The sequence below is a fragment of the Letharia lupina genome (genome assembly GCF_014066315.1).
Source record: "Letharia lupina isolate WasteWater1 chromosome Unknown contig_6, whole genome shotgun sequence".
Lineage (NCBI taxonomy): Eukaryota > Fungi > Ascomycota > Lecanoromycetes > Lecanorales > Parmeliaceae > Letharia > Letharia lupina.
This window is the reverse complement of record NW_023502975.1, coordinates 675,593-691,551: the sequence shown is the minus strand read 5'-3', so window position 1 is coordinate 691,551 and position 15,959 is coordinate 675,593. Positions and strand designations below refer to the sequence as shown.

The 15,959-nt window shown below is 50.7% G+C and overlaps 6 protein-coding genes across 6 annotated transcripts; 3 read left to right on the top strand and 3 right to left on the bottom strand.

The window, feature by feature from the left end:
* Positions 1-679: 679 nt before the first annotated feature.
* HO133_009098 (uncharacterized protein) lies at positions 680-997 on the top strand (the record flags this gene model as incomplete). The annotated part of the gene is made up of 2 exons (XM_037299959.1): positions 680-751; positions 797-997. The coding sequence occupies 2 exons, from the start codon at positions 680-682 to the stop codon at positions 995-997; spliced, it is 273 nt and encodes a 90-aa protein (XP_037154785.1).
* A 2,943-nt stretch (positions 998-3,940) lies between these two features.
* HO133_009097 (uncharacterized protein) lies at positions 3,941-5,406 on the bottom strand (the record flags this gene model as incomplete). Its single annotated transcript, XM_037299958.1, has 2 exons — positions 3,941-4,543; positions 4,600-5,406. The coding sequence occupies 2 exons, from the start codon at positions 5,404-5,406 to the stop codon at positions 3,941-3,943; spliced, it is 1,410 nt and encodes a 469-aa protein (XP_037154784.1).
* A 1,159-nt stretch (positions 5,407-6,565) lies between these two features.
* Positions 6,566-8,724, bottom strand: HO133_009096 (uncharacterized protein; the record flags this gene model as incomplete). Its single annotated transcript, XM_037299957.1, has 4 exons — positions 6,566-6,596; positions 6,652-6,657; positions 6,879-6,901; positions 7,003-8,724. 4 exons carry the CDS (start codon positions 8,722-8,724, stop codon positions 6,566-6,568), a joined length of 1,782 nt encoding a protein of 593 aa, XP_037154783.1.
* A 271-nt stretch (positions 8,725-8,995) lies between these two features.
* On the top strand, positions 8,996-10,622 carry HO133_009095 (uncharacterized protein; the record flags this gene model as incomplete). Its single annotated transcript, XM_037299956.1, has 2 exons — positions 8,996-9,862; positions 9,909-10,622. The coding sequence occupies 2 exons, from the start codon at positions 8,996-8,998 to the stop codon at positions 10,620-10,622; spliced, it is 1,581 nt and encodes a 526-aa protein (XP_037154782.1).
* A 737-nt stretch (positions 10,623-11,359) lies between these two features.
* HO133_009094 (uncharacterized protein) lies at positions 11,360-12,882 on the top strand (the record flags this gene model as incomplete). Its single annotated transcript, XM_037299955.1, has 3 exons — positions 11,360-11,966; positions 12,024-12,095; positions 12,236-12,882. 3 exons carry the CDS (start codon positions 11,360-11,362, stop codon positions 12,880-12,882), a joined length of 1,326 nt encoding a protein of 441 aa, XP_037154781.1.
* Positions 12,883-13,601: 719 nt separating this feature from the next.
* Positions 13,602-15,900, bottom strand: HO133_009093 (uncharacterized protein; the record flags this gene model as incomplete). The annotated part of the gene is made up of 3 exons (XM_037299954.1): positions 13,602-14,193; positions 15,145-15,316; positions 15,381-15,900. 3 exons carry the CDS (start codon positions 15,898-15,900, stop codon positions 13,602-13,604), a joined length of 1,284 nt encoding a protein of 427 aa, XP_037154780.1.
* Between the last annotated feature and the right edge of the window lie 59 nt (positions 15,901-15,959).

The window sequence follows — 15,959 nt, the reverse complement described above, 5'->3', positions numbered from 1 at the left end:
AGGGAAGCCCTGGCGATGCGTCAAACGCTGTAACCGCAAAACAGTCCTGTGTTTCGTTGCGCGTATATCTGGAATGCGCGACGGCACCAGGAGTCCGCCACTCATTTATTTTCCGGACTTGAAACTGTATCCACATAGGCGTTTTATGTTTAAGATTTAATTGAGAGATCTGAAGCATGGTAAGGCACGTTTTCTACAATCTTGGCTGTTTCACTTGGACGGACTGGTTGTTTAGAAGGTGAGTGGCGTGATGGAATGTCATGGCGATAGGAGTACAGGTTGATATATAAAATCTATGCGTTCACTACTGCTGTATCAACTCTCGTTTGCTTCTCTTGTCCGTTCCATCAATAAGATACTCTACGACCTAAGTATCCCCATCTGCATCCCGACCATCACACGATCAAACCGCAGCCCCAACTCCACCACACCATGCGCGCCCTCTCCCGTCCCTCTCCTCCATACTCCCTTCGCAGCCGCGCAGGCTCTTCCCTTAGTACGCGCCCATCCACCTCGGCACCGCCCACCTCAACCCCCGATCCAACATCCGTGACCGGACTAACAATCCGAACATCAACAGACCTTGCTATGCAACACAGCCGACCTGATAAGCGCCTGCACCGCCAATCCTTTCCTCGTCTCCTGCCCCGCCACCGGCTCTGCCAGCCAGTCGGTCACCATGGCTGGCTTCGACGGCACGGACTATGGCTGCGACGACGACGATTCTCCCACTACGGATGCGACCGGCCCGGTCTGCTTTTGCCAGTGCAGGTGCTTGACTCCGACGGATGCGCAGAATGCACGGGAAAGGGGTATAGGCGGTCAGGAAACTGTGCCTGTGGACGGGGATGGTGCGGTGCAGGAGCTTGACGCTGGTTTTTCTGATGACGAGTCGGACGATGATGAGGGGGAGGAAGTGGTACTTCTGCGGATGAGTCGGACGGTGATGAGGGGGGAGAGGTTCCGGCGCCGGCTGTGCCTCAAGGAGGGTCGATGACTACGGTAGTGAGTAGTGCTTCGGTGGGTCCTTTGCCGACTTCGGCCTTTCCTCTTTTCATCTTTTCGCCTCGAAGCAGTGACTCTGAGGGGCTGTTGAGAGGATCCGCGCTGATGGTTATGAGCAGGTGGCTACTAGTACGACTGCATCAGCGACGACGACGACTTCGGCGGTAGTAGAGCAGCTTGGACCGCACGCCGGGTTTGAGAGGGGGAGATTTGCGCATTAATCGACTCAGGAGGGACGGTTGGTGTGGCTGCAATGGTTGTAGTCGCAGAAGAGGGATGTAGAAGAGGAGAGTAGAGGAGGGTGCGGACAGTTATCCGATAGACGGACAAAAATCCTGGACAGTATTGTCAACACAATTTCTGAATCTTGATGCAAAGTCCTGCGTCATCCGAAGTCCTAGTGACGTTTACCTTGGACATTCCTTGACAGTGATCGTGCTTCTTATCCCAGCCAAGTTTTCTTTTGGCCAACGATCTGAGAAGATTAGCTTGAGGTCGAGGCTGCTAGAAATTGGTGGCGATCTAGACGTACAGTCTAATTTTCCATACTCAGTTGGCTTTTTCTTCTTTTCCTCCGCCAAAACAAACTACATCTGGATTCTTGACGCTCTTGCCTAGGTTTATCCAAATATGTATGGTACCTACCCAGGTTATGGCATCTTAGCGACCTGCTTGTCTTCCTTCGTGTGTTCGATGCCAGCCTATATTGAATCTCCCAGCTTGACGGACTGTATGCGACGGCTCCGGGAAAGACGGCCTAGATCAGGGAAAGTCTGAGTCGAACAGTCAAATGCACAAAGAGCTTAGTGTAGATACTCAAGGCTCACACCATGGCGGCTCTTGCGTCTTCGGATCTCCCTTCCGTTTCCTCCGGCTCAAATTAATAGCACATGGAGTATGGCAATCGGCAGATGCTGTGGGAATAGAGACGACGATCTTCCTCAGACCTGTAACCGAGCCGCTACAACTAGGCAGTAGACTTGTGTGCAACCTTCGTCCTATGTACTCTTCAGTGCTCTCGATGGAAATCTGTTGCTTTTCTTGCTCGTTGGAGTTTCCATATAGCAAAACCTCCCTGGACATCTTTGTTGTCTCACGCAGTCCCCGAGCTGTAGTAATGGCCAAGGTTAACTACCTGTTTCGTGAAACGGTCGATCGTGAGTAGCGCCATCAAGATTCGGCAACGGTGGTCCATACGGACCTCTAGCGAACCCCGCTGCGCTCCCCATATATTGTCTCATGCAGGTGGCCTTTTTGGGTTCCTAGGTGCTGCGAGCGACTAACTGGTTACGTGCTCGCATGCTCAACTCACTGCTTCCGGCTTTACCCCAACCACCAGGCTTAGCAGATTCCTTGCATTGGAAAATCGTTCCAACTTGAGTCTCCATCACGAGGAGTTCCGAGCTGTCAGTGATGATGCCAGCTGGTACTTTTCAGAAACCCTGCACGATCTTAGCCTACCCGATCTGTTTTGCAGCTGGCCTAAGAGCTTTCCTTGTGTCAGAAGCTGGCAGCCAATGGTCGCTTCTTTGTCTGATGAGAACCGGGTAGAGCACCGAAGAGGAAGCCGAAGCTCGGCCTTGATTAAGTGGAGATCTGCAGCTATAGCGATCGAGCGCGCGCCCTTCCCAGGGACGATGTGATCTATCTGACAATCGCTGCATTCATGTGCGTCTGTTGAGTAGTCTAGAGAGCTGGAATTTGTGGTATTAGTCCAAGTCAGCGCTACAGATCAAGCTATGCCAACACCCGTCCGTCCTGTAATAATTGCAACCGAGTCCTCAGCTTTCCCTTCTCAAACATCCGGGGAGTAATCTCGGCTTCCCCTAGCGCGAGTTCGAAGACCTGAAGACTCGGTTGCATCGGATCTTTCCGACATGTCCCATCCAACCGGCCCCTATTCATGAACGTCTCATTTGCCGTGTTCCGTGGAGCGGTAGCAAATAGAATCATTTGCTGAGCGTGGTGCCATTGATCTGCAAGCAACCGCAAGCACCTGCCACAACGGCAGGGCAAAACCACCTCGATGCTGAAATCAACATTCGTGTCCAGGAGCGAGGGATCAAATCCGATTGCTCTGTGAGAGAAAAGCAACAAGCAGTCCGACTCGGATTGTTCGCGACACGCGTTAATTGCGGGTCACGAAGGGGCAGAGGGGCGATCCGATCCTAGACCCTTGTGACATGTGCTCTAAGAATTTATCTCGCAGACCCTTCTCAAGCATTTATGTCAAAGCGAGCAGAGCCATGTGGACAGGATCGATCGTGTGGGTTGTTTTGATTGATTCTTGCTGCAAGCAGTAGGGCATAGTACCTATTACGAATTGATCTTGCAGCAGACGCACATCGTAGAGGCCTAGCGTAGACGCATATCGTGGACGCATATCAAATCGCCATCATTTGGAGCTGAGGTGGTACGTATCTTCTGCGATCAGTTATTACAAAAATGTCCCATACGTAGAAGAAGCCGTCGAGTCCGTTGTCAGGAGCACAGTGGTGAGGCGACGTTCTCACCTGAAGCAGTGAGACCTCTCATCAAATCACCATCTTTTAGCATGACTGTAGAAGTTGTTAAATAACCTAGCAACTTGATCTGACAAAATCAAAAGTCCAGGTCACTGCGTACAAATACAAATTTCCATGTCCTACAGTGGCAGTCACTTTATAAACGATTGAATTCAGACTCCCAATGCAGAGACACACACAAGCACCGGCATCGTCCAATAGAAATATGCAGAAAGGTGGGGAAGGCCTTGCCATCTTGGCAGTATGCATAAACGTTCAAGTCGAAGGTTGTCAAACACTTGACTAACGCTCGTGAGCACAAGTAACACCGGAGATACCGCTATCGAATTAGACCACCGCTTGAAATTAGCACACCATCTTAGGTATATTTGCGACATCCGTAATGCTACGCGACCTGCAAAGAGCTTCTTCTAAGTAAAAGTAGTAAGCCTGTTGGCAAGATAATGATCCTCGAACTTGATATCGGAGCCGTCATGCTGCATGGATTCGCAGCCGCTATTGAAAGGATGCCCAAAGAGGGGTTGATCTTGTCGGCTGAAGACGGTCCCGTTTTGTTGAGTTTCTGGGTTCTCGGTCATGCCTCCGTAATCGTAGATACTGCTTTCCGGAAAAGATGGCTGTGTAGAAGACAAAGGAGGCGTCAGATAATATGGCAGGCCACTTATACCGTTCCAGCTCTGGTGAGGAGAGGCCTGGCAGAGCGGCTCGTCCGGACGAGTGTCGAAGGTCATGTCAAGCTCGCTTTTTGGGTAGCGGCCGTATCTGGTATCGTGGTCGAGCCACGCAGACCTTCTCACTTTGGCAGACTTCCTGGCGGCTCGCCCCCCCTTCCTCCCAGAACGCTGCCTCTTAGGGTCGGCCTGGTCGACATTGTCACTCTTTTTGCCAACCGTCTTCTGGCGATATCTGGTAGTTGACTCAATGCCCGCGCCAACAGCAGAGGGCTCCAAGACCCAAATGAAGCCTTTCTTTGCTTTGTTTGATGGATCAACATGGGGAACCTTTCTGAACGCCTGCATCTATGTCAGTGTCTCCGGAATAAGTGCGCTTTGCGGTTTGCAGAACTTACCCCGTTCATTGACAGGTTGTGTCTGACACTGTTCTGCCATCCCTTGAAAGCCGGATCTCTTGCCTTGTCGGTATTCTGTGCTATCCACTCATAGATGTCCTTCAACACCATCTGGTGCTCCGGAGCATCCATCAACGCTCGATATATCAGCTTCGCATACGGAGGCTCGCCTTGCTTGCCCTCACTCTCGCTCTCGCTGTCCAGTGGGGCGGACCGTTCCGTCTCCCGGAAGGGGCGGTGCAACTTGGGCTGAGTCGGCGTCCGCAGGTCTGAAGAGGTCGCATACAATGATGAATCTAAAGAAGGTGCGGTATCATAGGCATAAGCTTGTGGCGGGTTATACCTGGGCCTAGCCCCTGTTTCTTCAAAGCCGTTAGCAGTTGTGAAGTCCGTCCAGGGCCGCAGTTGGCTTTGATGGCTTCGAGTGGGCAGAATAGGAGGTCGAATTGCTGAGTTTGTTTGAGTGGAGGGGGCCAATTCCTGGTCTGTTTCGAAGGAACTGTTGTTGAATGAAGACGACAATGACGAGAACGGTGTTGGCAGCTGTTGATGAGGTCCAATTCTCCACTTATCATCTCCTTTCGCCTGGTCCTCAACATCTCCGAAACAAGTCCGCGAATGGATAGCAGAAGAGCTTGGCTCCGTCCGATAGCCTAACGACGTATGGCCAAAGGTCTCTGATTGTTCCAATTTTGGCCATGTAAACGAAGATTCCGGACTGATGTAACCTTGACAGGGAAGTTGGTGTAATACATCATGACTGTGATCTGAAGGCGCTGAAGCTCTGTTGACGAGCAAGGCGGGCATGATCGTTTGTGAACCGCTATCAGTCATCGGAGATTCGCGGGGGGCCAAAGGATTGTCAGAATTGAAGTCACTTGAATTGTTTGGCAGATCGGGGGAATGAAAGGGACGATGGATTGATCTGTGTAGCAACATCGCAAGATCAATTCTCCAAAGAATAGAATTGAGACTGTTCCTTTTTGTCCGATTTGGAACAATGGCGATGTCAGTGTAATAGCCTTTCAATTGGCGAGCAAGAGCGATATGTGGGTGAAGCTTGGGTGACATAGCTTGTGAAACATGAGAGAAGTAATTCAATTGACTGTTAGTCAGATCTCCAACCTTTGATCGCACGGAAGCCAGCTCACAAACACGAGCTGGCCCTGCAGCAACCCTGTCGTGTGCGGCAAGCAAACAAGCATGGCATGGTTACAAAGACTGTAAACACCGTCTCCGTCTGCCGCGTAAAAACGGCTTCCAGCATCACGTTGCCCAAGATGCGTCATTTTCGCGGAGATGTGTCCTTGCAAATCGTCCAGTTGCAGAGCTTCGCCGGCATGGAGCCAGCTTTTGCACTCTGTCAGGAGGGACTTTTGTAATGCTGATTCCCGAACCTCGTCTTCGTTTTTGAGACTGTAGATAATTTCGGAATGTGGTTATTGGACCACACGGCTAGTTGCATACAGGCAGATTCAATGGCAAATGAGCCCTGATGTTCACAAATTACTGTTGCCAAGGCTCTAGAATGTCCAGAGAATTGCCAAAACAAACCTAGCCACATGATCATTGATTGATCATTGATTAGGTACTCATCAAGGGAGAAAACTGAGAATGGGAGACTGCACTAAGCCGCCAGATACCGCCAGATATCTGTAGGAGAGGCCATTGATCCCAGGTTGTACGAAAAGCATAATAGAAACTCATGCATTGTTATCTCAGAGCCGCATTTTTAAGATCAAACAGCATAAGAGCCTCAGAATTCCACCTCCCGATGGCTCCAAACTAGTGCACAGCTCACAAGCAAATTTTACGTAAGCACCTAACGGTCTGACAGCCAGTCAAAATATTTTGGGATATCACTGATTGCATCAAGTCATGATCTTGCTTATATTAATGTACGTGAGCGAATGGAGACGGTCGTGCCACTCGTACTTGTCGTAAAATCCGTAAAGAAACTGGAGACCTAGGCGACCGAGGTGTTTGATGAGCATTTACTGTTCTAGTCAACACACATAGTTCTGATGAGATGGCGACCCTGAGAATCTGTACTTAGGCCTGCGTGTGCGCCACAGCAATGTGAAAGACTTGGCCAAGGAGTCAAGCATTTTCAGACCCGAAGGACTTGTTACACAGCTCCAGACCTCCAAGGAACCCATTCCAGGGTGGCGCTCTAGCAGACTGTAAGATGCTTAAGTTTTATTTGCGATAGTAGACCTATGATGGAGTCAGTAAGAACTCGAGAGCACAGATGACGAGAGCGGCTTCCCTTTTTGAACTGGAAGTGGAGTTGTAGGATGCCCTGTTAACGAAGGTCAGTCATTGCTTTAGGTATTAGAAGGAAGGTAGATGGGTAATGGGAGAGTAGCTGGATCGGAATTGGTGGCAAGTTAGTTGACTTACCTTGTCGAAACTGCTTCGAAAGCCGCGCTCTCTCTTAGCACTATAGTCCCATTCTTTGTCTACGATTCGGAATGCCAGATCTTCGTATGGAGGACCACTAACGAACCGGATAAGGCACGTATCCTCCTCACCTGCAGGTGCAAATGACTCTCCTCGCTTGCGTCCATTTTCACGCTCAATGCGATACGTTGGAGCTTTAGTCTTGTCAATAAGATCTGGGTAGAAGACGTTGAACTTGTAGCCTTGGACAACCTTGGGTGGTGGATTGTCATGATCGTAGTGGGTCTGATTGTACTTGTTCCATTCGTAACCCATCTGAACACGATTGAAATAGCGAGGCTTTCGCGGGCGGTATTTGCCAGCCCATTGAGGTTTGGAGGATGAAGACAAGTCTTCCTCGCCGGCAAAAATCTCTTCATCTTCTTGGACGCCTCTAGCGACTTCTCTTTCATACAAAGCTATTGTTGCCGATGAAAAGTCTTCGCTGGGGACGGTTGCAAAGCGAGAGGCACCAGAAGTGGGAGCCTCAGCCGTCTTTGAGGCAGCTACTGGTGCTTTCTTGTCTGATTGAGCTTGTCGTAAGGGTACATACTTCAGCTTGAGCACCCTTTGACGCTCGAAAGCGAGTTTATCCATGAAGTCCTTCTCGTCTATCGCGTCAAGGCCCTTGTCCTCAGCTCGAATCCTGAGGAGTGGTTCCGGATCTAGATCTCGGGAGTACTTTAGAGATGGCGGCCCAGCGTTCGATTTATCGACAATCAGGGTCACGCTGTCAGGCCTAAGATCCTTCGAACTGCTGATGTTAGTTAGGAGAGCCAACTTGTCCCTTACAAGCACCGCCTCTGCACGCTGCTCGTGCCTGAGATCATTCAAGCGACTCTCTATGATGTTCTTGTAGACTGTATTCAATTCCGCCCGTGACTTATAAACAGCGACATTGCGCACCAGCTGCTCCCAGTACTCCACGTCGATGGGCTCATTGGACTGCAATTTATCGGAGATTTGTTTCTCCAGGTTCTCTAATTCTGTCAGGGTTTTAGGACCCAACAGTCGATCAACGTCTGCAGCTACGGAGCTGGCGGAACGTCCACGAGATTCTGCAGGTACTAGCCTATCCTGGTAATCCTTGCATATCAATTGCAGCGCCTGAGATAAGTCAGAGAAGCGCCAGCTATCGGACTGGACAAACCATGCCTTCCAATACCGGCCATTGCTCTGATTTGATTCCAGTGCCATGTACGTCTCGATGTCTTTTCGCAAGTCCTGGAGCTGAGGTAGATCAAGGCCCTCAAACACGGCCGAAGGATCCACGACGTCGATGTCTGATTCATTAGTGTCCTCTTCCAACGGATCCCTAGTCGGATCGATGACACCCAAAGTCACAGCAAGCCAGTCGATAGATTTTGCCCGGCCTTCTCTCACACGTATGTGAGCCTTCTTTTTCGACTGCTGCAGCACGAAGTCATCCTCTTTTGAAACCCATTCTCTCATCTGCTCCGCCTCTTGTATTTGATTTAGGCGTGTCTGCTCCCTGGCGAAGCTCTCCTGCTCTTTTCTCGCACTGATGTCATCATCTTGGGCATGGTCACCGCCCAAACGTCTTGGTCTATCCTGATTTTGGTTGCGTCGATGATCTTTGGCTGGTCTTTGCCACAGAGGTGGGGAGGAAGGTTCGGACCTCTTGCGGGACTCATGTATAGGCATCAGATTGGATTTGCTCATCACGTCGAAGTAAGCAGGCCAGGATAGTTTGTGCACACAATGGTAGTAAGAAGTATTTTCCGGTAGAAAGGTGCTTCTCTAATATTCAACGACGATAAGATGTACGGGCAGCTAGTGTGAACGTATGCATCGCTCCTGCAGGGTTCGCCAAGCAGCACAGTAGCAGGCGCTAGCGGGCTAGCTAATCCGCAATCTAAGGCACCTGTGTACAAATTCAAAACTCCACCTCGTTCTTTCTTTCAGTGCTTTTGGGTTTCGATGCTTCAGAGCCATGCCTTCCGCCTGGAAGCCCCTTCTTTTGCACCGCAAGAATAACAGCATTCCTCCTCTTTTAGTCAAATACGACTTCGGGCCAGCGAACTATAATGTATGGCTTACAGACCTCTCGTATATATGGACCGAATCACTTGATCGGAGACAAATTACAAGTAGAGCACTCAGCGTTGACACAAGCATTGATCCCAGCGAAGACTTCGCGCAACTACGTCTCTTCCTTAGAAGCATTGAAGATGCTTTACGGCAACGTCCAGGAACTAGTGTAAACTTGATCGAGAGCAATGAGATCAAACAGTTGACCGTACATACGTCAACTCCGTTACCACATCCCCTTCAGCCTCTCGAATGGTCTATCGTGCTTCTGCTTGCGTCCCAGTCAAACTTTGCTTCGGAATTCGTAGCGCCTCTTCTAAGCCAGCAGCTCACTGCAAAGGTGGAAAAGGCCTCCCTGCTACAGCAATTGAAGGAGAAAGACAATGTCATTTCCAAACTGATTGACAAAATGCAAGGCGATGGTGTCGATCTGGGAAAGTTGTTTCCTGGCGCGGTGTCATCAAAGTCAGGTACAGGACCCTCTGCACGTCGCGCTGTCGCGAAGGCTATTAAGGGTCTTGGAGAGTTTGACCAGGATCTATGGGAAAGCCAACTTGCAAAGGATAAGGGGCTCTGCAGAGACCTAGATGTTTTTTTGACGCAAGTATTCGATGATGACGGGAAAGACACTGGTGAGGGACTGCATATCGCAGATCGTGGGGATTGGTGGAAGAGGGTAGGCCACAAAGGTTCGCAACGAGAAGGAGCCACGCCACCCGGTGTAAAGACCCATGCTAAACAAGCAAGTGTGGTAGAGGATGAGTTTCAGGTATGTGGATTTCGCAGTTTGATGAGAGGCAGCTAACATATCTTAGAGGCAATCGACTCCTCCAAAGTCTTTAGCTCAGACACCGAGACGCGAGGGGCTGATTAGGGACACTGCGCCGAATTCTTCAAGCATTCCAGAAAAAGAGGACCCAGATGAGGTTGGTTCGACGACTGACGAGAGCGATGACGACCTTCAGTCTTCCTACTCCAAGCCTCTACCCTCGCGTACAGCCGACGAGGTAGCGACTCGTTCTGCGAATCACTCTCAGGGCATCCAGTCAGCGCCAATGGAGTTGGACTATGATGGCTTGACCACTTCTCCGTCAGACATCGATAACAGTCCTTCCAAAACCCATTTGGTGCCAAAGTCAAAGCCGAAGCTGGGCAAGATTGGTGGCAAAGGCAAAACCAGCTCTCCCAAAACTCCTGCGTTACCAACATCAAAGCCAAAGCTGGGCAAGATCGGTGGGGGAGGCAAGCTTGCTAAGGTACATGGCATCGGGCCTGTGTCTGGTCAGAATGAGGGCGCTGCGTCGGACATGCCAGAAGATCCTGTGAGCCCAAAGCGTGAAGTGAGGGACCGAACTGCTGCACCAAAAACACTGGAGCCTGAGAAGAGGGGTCGGACGGTCCAGCAGCCTTCAGAACCCTCACCTCCTAGAGAGACTTCTCAAGAGAGAGCAAATAGAAAGAGGGAACAGCTGAAGCGAGAGCTCGAGAGTAAGAGTCAGGCTGCAACCAAAAAGAAACGTAGATTTTGATGCCGGTCTTTCCGAGCACAGAGCTGCAGTCGCTAGTTTGATCATCATGGTACTTACCACGACTTGAATAGTCAAACAGTCGCCAGCCGGTTAATACATGCGATTTGGCGTCACTTCAAACCTCTGGGTGGTTTACACGTTGGATGTGAGACTTGTTTTCGCTTACTTTACTCGAGTGCTGACTCAATTGAGTAGTCCTTGCTGCCTTGATAGGCATTTAATGTGCGGCGCTCCTTTTGAGCCTCTGTTGATATGTGGAGTGTTATGGGGGTTTTGTGAAATAGTCTGGCCTTGTTAGACCCTTGGAGAACAATAGGAAGCCTAGATCTAGGGGAGACATCGCCAGATAGGTCAAGGACTCTCTCTGTGTCGCGAACTGTGAATGCATGACTCTGAAGTATAACTTTCTTCCATGCTAAGCCTTCCAAACGCCCCATAGGGCGCAACGATAGGACTCATCCATTGCATGACTTGCCGGCTTGGCATTGTAAACAACATTTTGTGTTCAACATTGCTCGCCAACCACACCCCTTTCGTACCTCCATCACACTCCCTGCTTCCAACAACTTAAACACTTGCGTTGCTTAAGTGCTAAACCTGAATGTAAAAATATAGTGCTCACTGAAAGGCACTCACTGGGCTCCAGAGCCAACTCCATTCCAAGTGAGAGTACTGATCTGCTGTTGTAAACTTCTCCTTACTTTCTAAGCCAAACCACTCGAATCTATCAGACCATAATGTCATCCTCCCAGTCATCGAGTCGTTCTCGCACCGAAGAAGACTACCATACAGCTGAAGAAGATCACCTTTCCTATGCACAAAGATCCAGTGGGGCTTCATCAACTGTAACAACAACCCCAAACGGAAGTTCAGACAGCGTTTACGCCACTGCCAACCAGACACGGATTGCTAGTCCAGACATGAGCAGAGGCACAGCTTCGTCGATCCCTATTGCTGCTCAGTATCCAGGCTCACCAACAGCAAAAGCACTAGACAAGTCCTCACGTCTCTGGCCTCCGAAAGCTGCACCTCAGGTGAATGACGGTCAACCTACAAGTCTAGCAGATACTTTCCAGAGCAACTATCTTGAACACCGAGAAGCTAGTGACTTTTCCTACACCTATCGACCTGCACCTATCGATCCTAGCCCACAACAAACTTTTCTTTCAAGTCCACTTCCTTTCAACAACAACACCTGCCCTCTGATATCGAACCACATTACAGACACTCACCAAGGGCTACCAAACATCGAAGAAAGCGAGATGCCGTACGAGTATCCCTCTGGGATGTTCATCATGAATCCTGAAGCGCCTGTTTTCGTACCACGTCAGGGACGTAGGCCAGGTATGCTACCACTGTCTTGCAGAGCTGTATAAGGCCCGTATCTGACTAATTTGATAGCAATGAGGGCACGTAACCCACACGACTGTGTGTACTATGGTGCTCCGCAGCCAAAGCCAGGCCAAGTGGCCGGTAAGAACCCCGTGTTTTGCTGTCCACATCCTTGTATTTTCGTTGTTTCTTACCTATCAACGCTGCGTGTCACGGACTTCTTTCCCTTTGTCACGTGTTCACAACGACCTACCAGCCCAAATTATACTAACGAGCATCAGCAGCAGCCCCCACCAACACGCCAAACGTGGCCGCCCCAGTTCCAAGAGTCCAGCTCTATGGCAGCGGACACGGCATGTTCTTCGACCCCAACACCGGCATGTTCACCGGCGACGGCGCCCCCCGCAAGTCTCCTTACCGCGCAGACGGCACCTTGCCATCCAAGCCCGACCTGCAAAACGACTACATCACCAACCAACAGTACCCGGAGCCAGCCGAAGACATGCTCCACATCCAAACCAAGTGCGAAGTCACCAAGCGCATGGCCGACTTTGGAAGGAACGGCCCGATTCAGAAGTTCCGTGTGAAGCGTCCGATGCCCCAGGAGTACCAGCAGGGGACGCGTGTGATGGTGGAGAAGGAGGGGCAGGGGAGGGAGATTCTCGGTCGTCGTGCGCCTACTGCGGAGGAAATGGAGGGAAAGGGGAGTGGGCCCAGCCGTCCTGTGTACATCACGGATGAAATGGAGGCGAATCTCAAGCGTTTAATGGGTATCACGGGGGAAGAGGAAGAGAAGGAGGGGTTGAAAGAGAAGGAGATCGGGGCTGAGGAGGGAGAGGATGGGGATGAGAAAGAGAAGTTCGAGGGGACCGGAGTGCAGGATTCCGCGGTCCACAAGGGGAAGGGAAGGTATGCTGGCCCCTTCTAGGGGTTGTATAGCCAGACCTGCATGTTTTTTGTGTGTCGGCTGGCGCGGAGAAGCGGATTCATGTTGCTGGAAGATACCATTTGATCGGGCTCTCCCAGGGATTGGACACCTTGACCTCCACTAATTTGCGTGTGTCAGCTTGAGCACAGAAATGGAATAACGTTGCTGGAAGATGACCTTTGATCACGCTGCTAGTAGCATCTCTCGAGAAACTTGGTGACGTCGTTGTGGATTTCCGGCAGTCTGGGCGCTCTCTACTGGAGGAAGTACAAAATCTGGTATGAGAAAATGCTCAAGTAGGTACATGGCATGGTTTCTGACGGACGGGTACAAAGATTGCAACTGGCAAGCTCATAGAAGAGATCTCTAGTGTGTCAACCGGGGAAAACGCAGTAGGTACAGAACCCGAGAGGCATGAGTAGCTTAGGGCGAAGGTTAGCTGGCCTCAAAGATAATACAGCTGCAATGTCTTCAAGCAAGACATGACACGTGCTGATTGGATCAGGCCACTATCCTAGTCTACTCGATGATACTAGACGTACCTCACGCAAGCAAGCATTTTTCAAGCTGAAGGACCTCTCAACATCCTCCAAATCTCGTCTATCGCAGCCACACCCGTGACGTAATCCATGCGTCTGCTTAGCGCGAGCTGTAAAGAACATCTGTGTTGGACATTTTTTCTTCATAATCTGTGATAACCTCGACCTCCGCGTCTGACCCTAGATGGTGGATTTGTGATACGGTGACAAGTCTTTCTGCCGCAAAGGCTCGTGCCTACTCGGCCCATAAGCGTAGCTCGTGTGGTTGACTTGTTTGCGCACAGCACGCGGGTCAGACTGCCCGCCCTTAGTCTTGTGGTCACGACGCACACTAGCTAACCCTGCGTCGTAGCCGCGATCGAAGGCAGTCTTTGCACCGCTAGGGCCCCATGGCATGAGGCTTTTGATTTCATTCTCGTCCTTCAACTTCTTAACTGCTTTGTGGTAGGTATCGCGGTCCTTGCTCGTCAGGGTGCTTAGAAGTGGAACGATGTTGGTCTTAAAGTTTTTTGATTTATCCATGCAGATGTAGTTTTCTTCACACGATTGCTTGATCTTGCTCGTGCGGACGTTGAAAGTCCTGACAAGAAATACCGCGTGATCTGGCTGTAGCATTGGGAACGTGTATGGAACGAGTCGTCCTTCCTGCTCTTGGAAATTGCCATCATCCTGTGGCGTGCCACCGCCCCCAACCGAAGCCCCACAGGGCCTAGGACCAGGATCATCATGAGCCTCGTCACTTCGATCGTGAGCCCGATAGCCACCACGACGCCTAGACCCTCCATACCTCTCGTTTTCTTCCGAGGTTTATCGGAAGGGCTGTGTGTTCTTGTGAGACGTAAAGAATCGAACGAGGATGAGGAGAAAAGGAAGAGAAAAAACGCGGGGGTTCAAGAACTCAAGCCTGTCAGGGTGGAAGCTCAATACTGTTTCTGGAACGGCGGTTAACTTAGCGTTTGAACTCTCCAGTCAATGGCTAGTCATCAACAGTGTGTGGCCCAAAGCTATCTACAGAGTGGGGTCGAGGCGAGGCGAGACGGTTCGGATCTGGAGATGAACAAGTTCGTGAATCATCCTTGCGGCTGAAACACAGCAGTCGGAAGACCGCCTTTCCATGGCAAAGAATCCAAGCCTTTCATTTCCTCGACCTAGCGAATGCGCTGTGAACACGCTGATGCCGCCGGTGTGATCACAAGGCCGTTGATATGTAATTAATATCGATTCGATTAGGGTGAGTACCATATACATGGAGTTCAAGACCAATCGCTCAAAAGGATCTCAGGAAGCCACCATAATTCCATGATATGGTAGGCCATCAAAATAGAGGATTCTAAACCATTCAAAGTGCAGGAGAGATCGACAATAATGTGCTGATGATGGTCTAGCCTCTATGAAGACGTGGCATTTCGGTGGCGGCGGGTGCCCGATATATTCTAGTACCTAGTGAGTGAGGCCGTGGGCCGCCTGGAATGGTATTGTCGTGGCGCGAGCCTCCCTGCTGATGGTGTCGTCGCCGCTTGCATAGCTAAGCTGACCCGGTCCCTACTTCTGGGCTTTTTTTTGAGCTCATAGCTGTGCTTTATACGTTTCAGGGAGCCAGCCAGGTGATTGAATTCCAGCCCTCCGATGCGTTATCTCGTTGGTGTGCTGTTTGCCTTGTCCGATGGTACGTGGGTCTCGTCTGAAATCTCCAACAATCCCTCAGGTCCCTCAGATCTCTCACCCCTTAACTTCTTGTAGCTCCGAGGTATCTCGGTTTCTACCCAACAAGAAGTCTACGTAGCCCAACCGCCTGCCTCGTGCTAGGCCAAGAGCATCTTGTGCCAGCCCAAACGCCAGGCCGCCATATAACCCTATCCGGATGGTTCGCGCTGCGGTGTTCAGGGGTAGTATATCTAACATAGCACCATCAGCATCGTGGCCGGGTATCTCTGGGTTATACAATGTAGAAGCACACACTCCAAGGCTGTCCACTGAAACCCGCAGCAATAGTCATTCCAGCTACGACAGTCGATAGGAAATCTTTCGTCCCACGCCATTCATCAACGGCTTCCTCGACTAAGAAGAAGCTTCCAGTCCAAAAACCGATCTTGGAGCCCATCTTCAACCCTTCTTTAATCCCTCCTAGCATCACGTGGTAATTCTTGCTTTTGTGGTACAGGTACCATCCCGTAGAGGTGGCGGGAAAACGGTGTGAGTTCTCCGCTCGGAAACGCATGCCTGCTAGTTTGCCTCCGTGAGAGACGCCCAGAGCGGCTCCAGTGAGAACAGCGCCCGCGGTGGCTGCTGAGAAGCGGACGAAGAATGGGATGGAGAGACGGTTCTCGTATGATGGGACTGGCTGTGGACGGTACTTAAGTGGGTTACCAGCGTCAACTGGAAACTCTTTACTCTCCATAACGTTTTCTTTGTAATAGTGTAGCTGCCAGAGCTTTCTGCCTGCTCGTTGGGGAGCTGAACCAGGACCTAGATCAACCATCGAGTAACTTGCTTGGCACCCAACTTGATAGGGCTGAAAATCGCGTCTAGATCTATTGA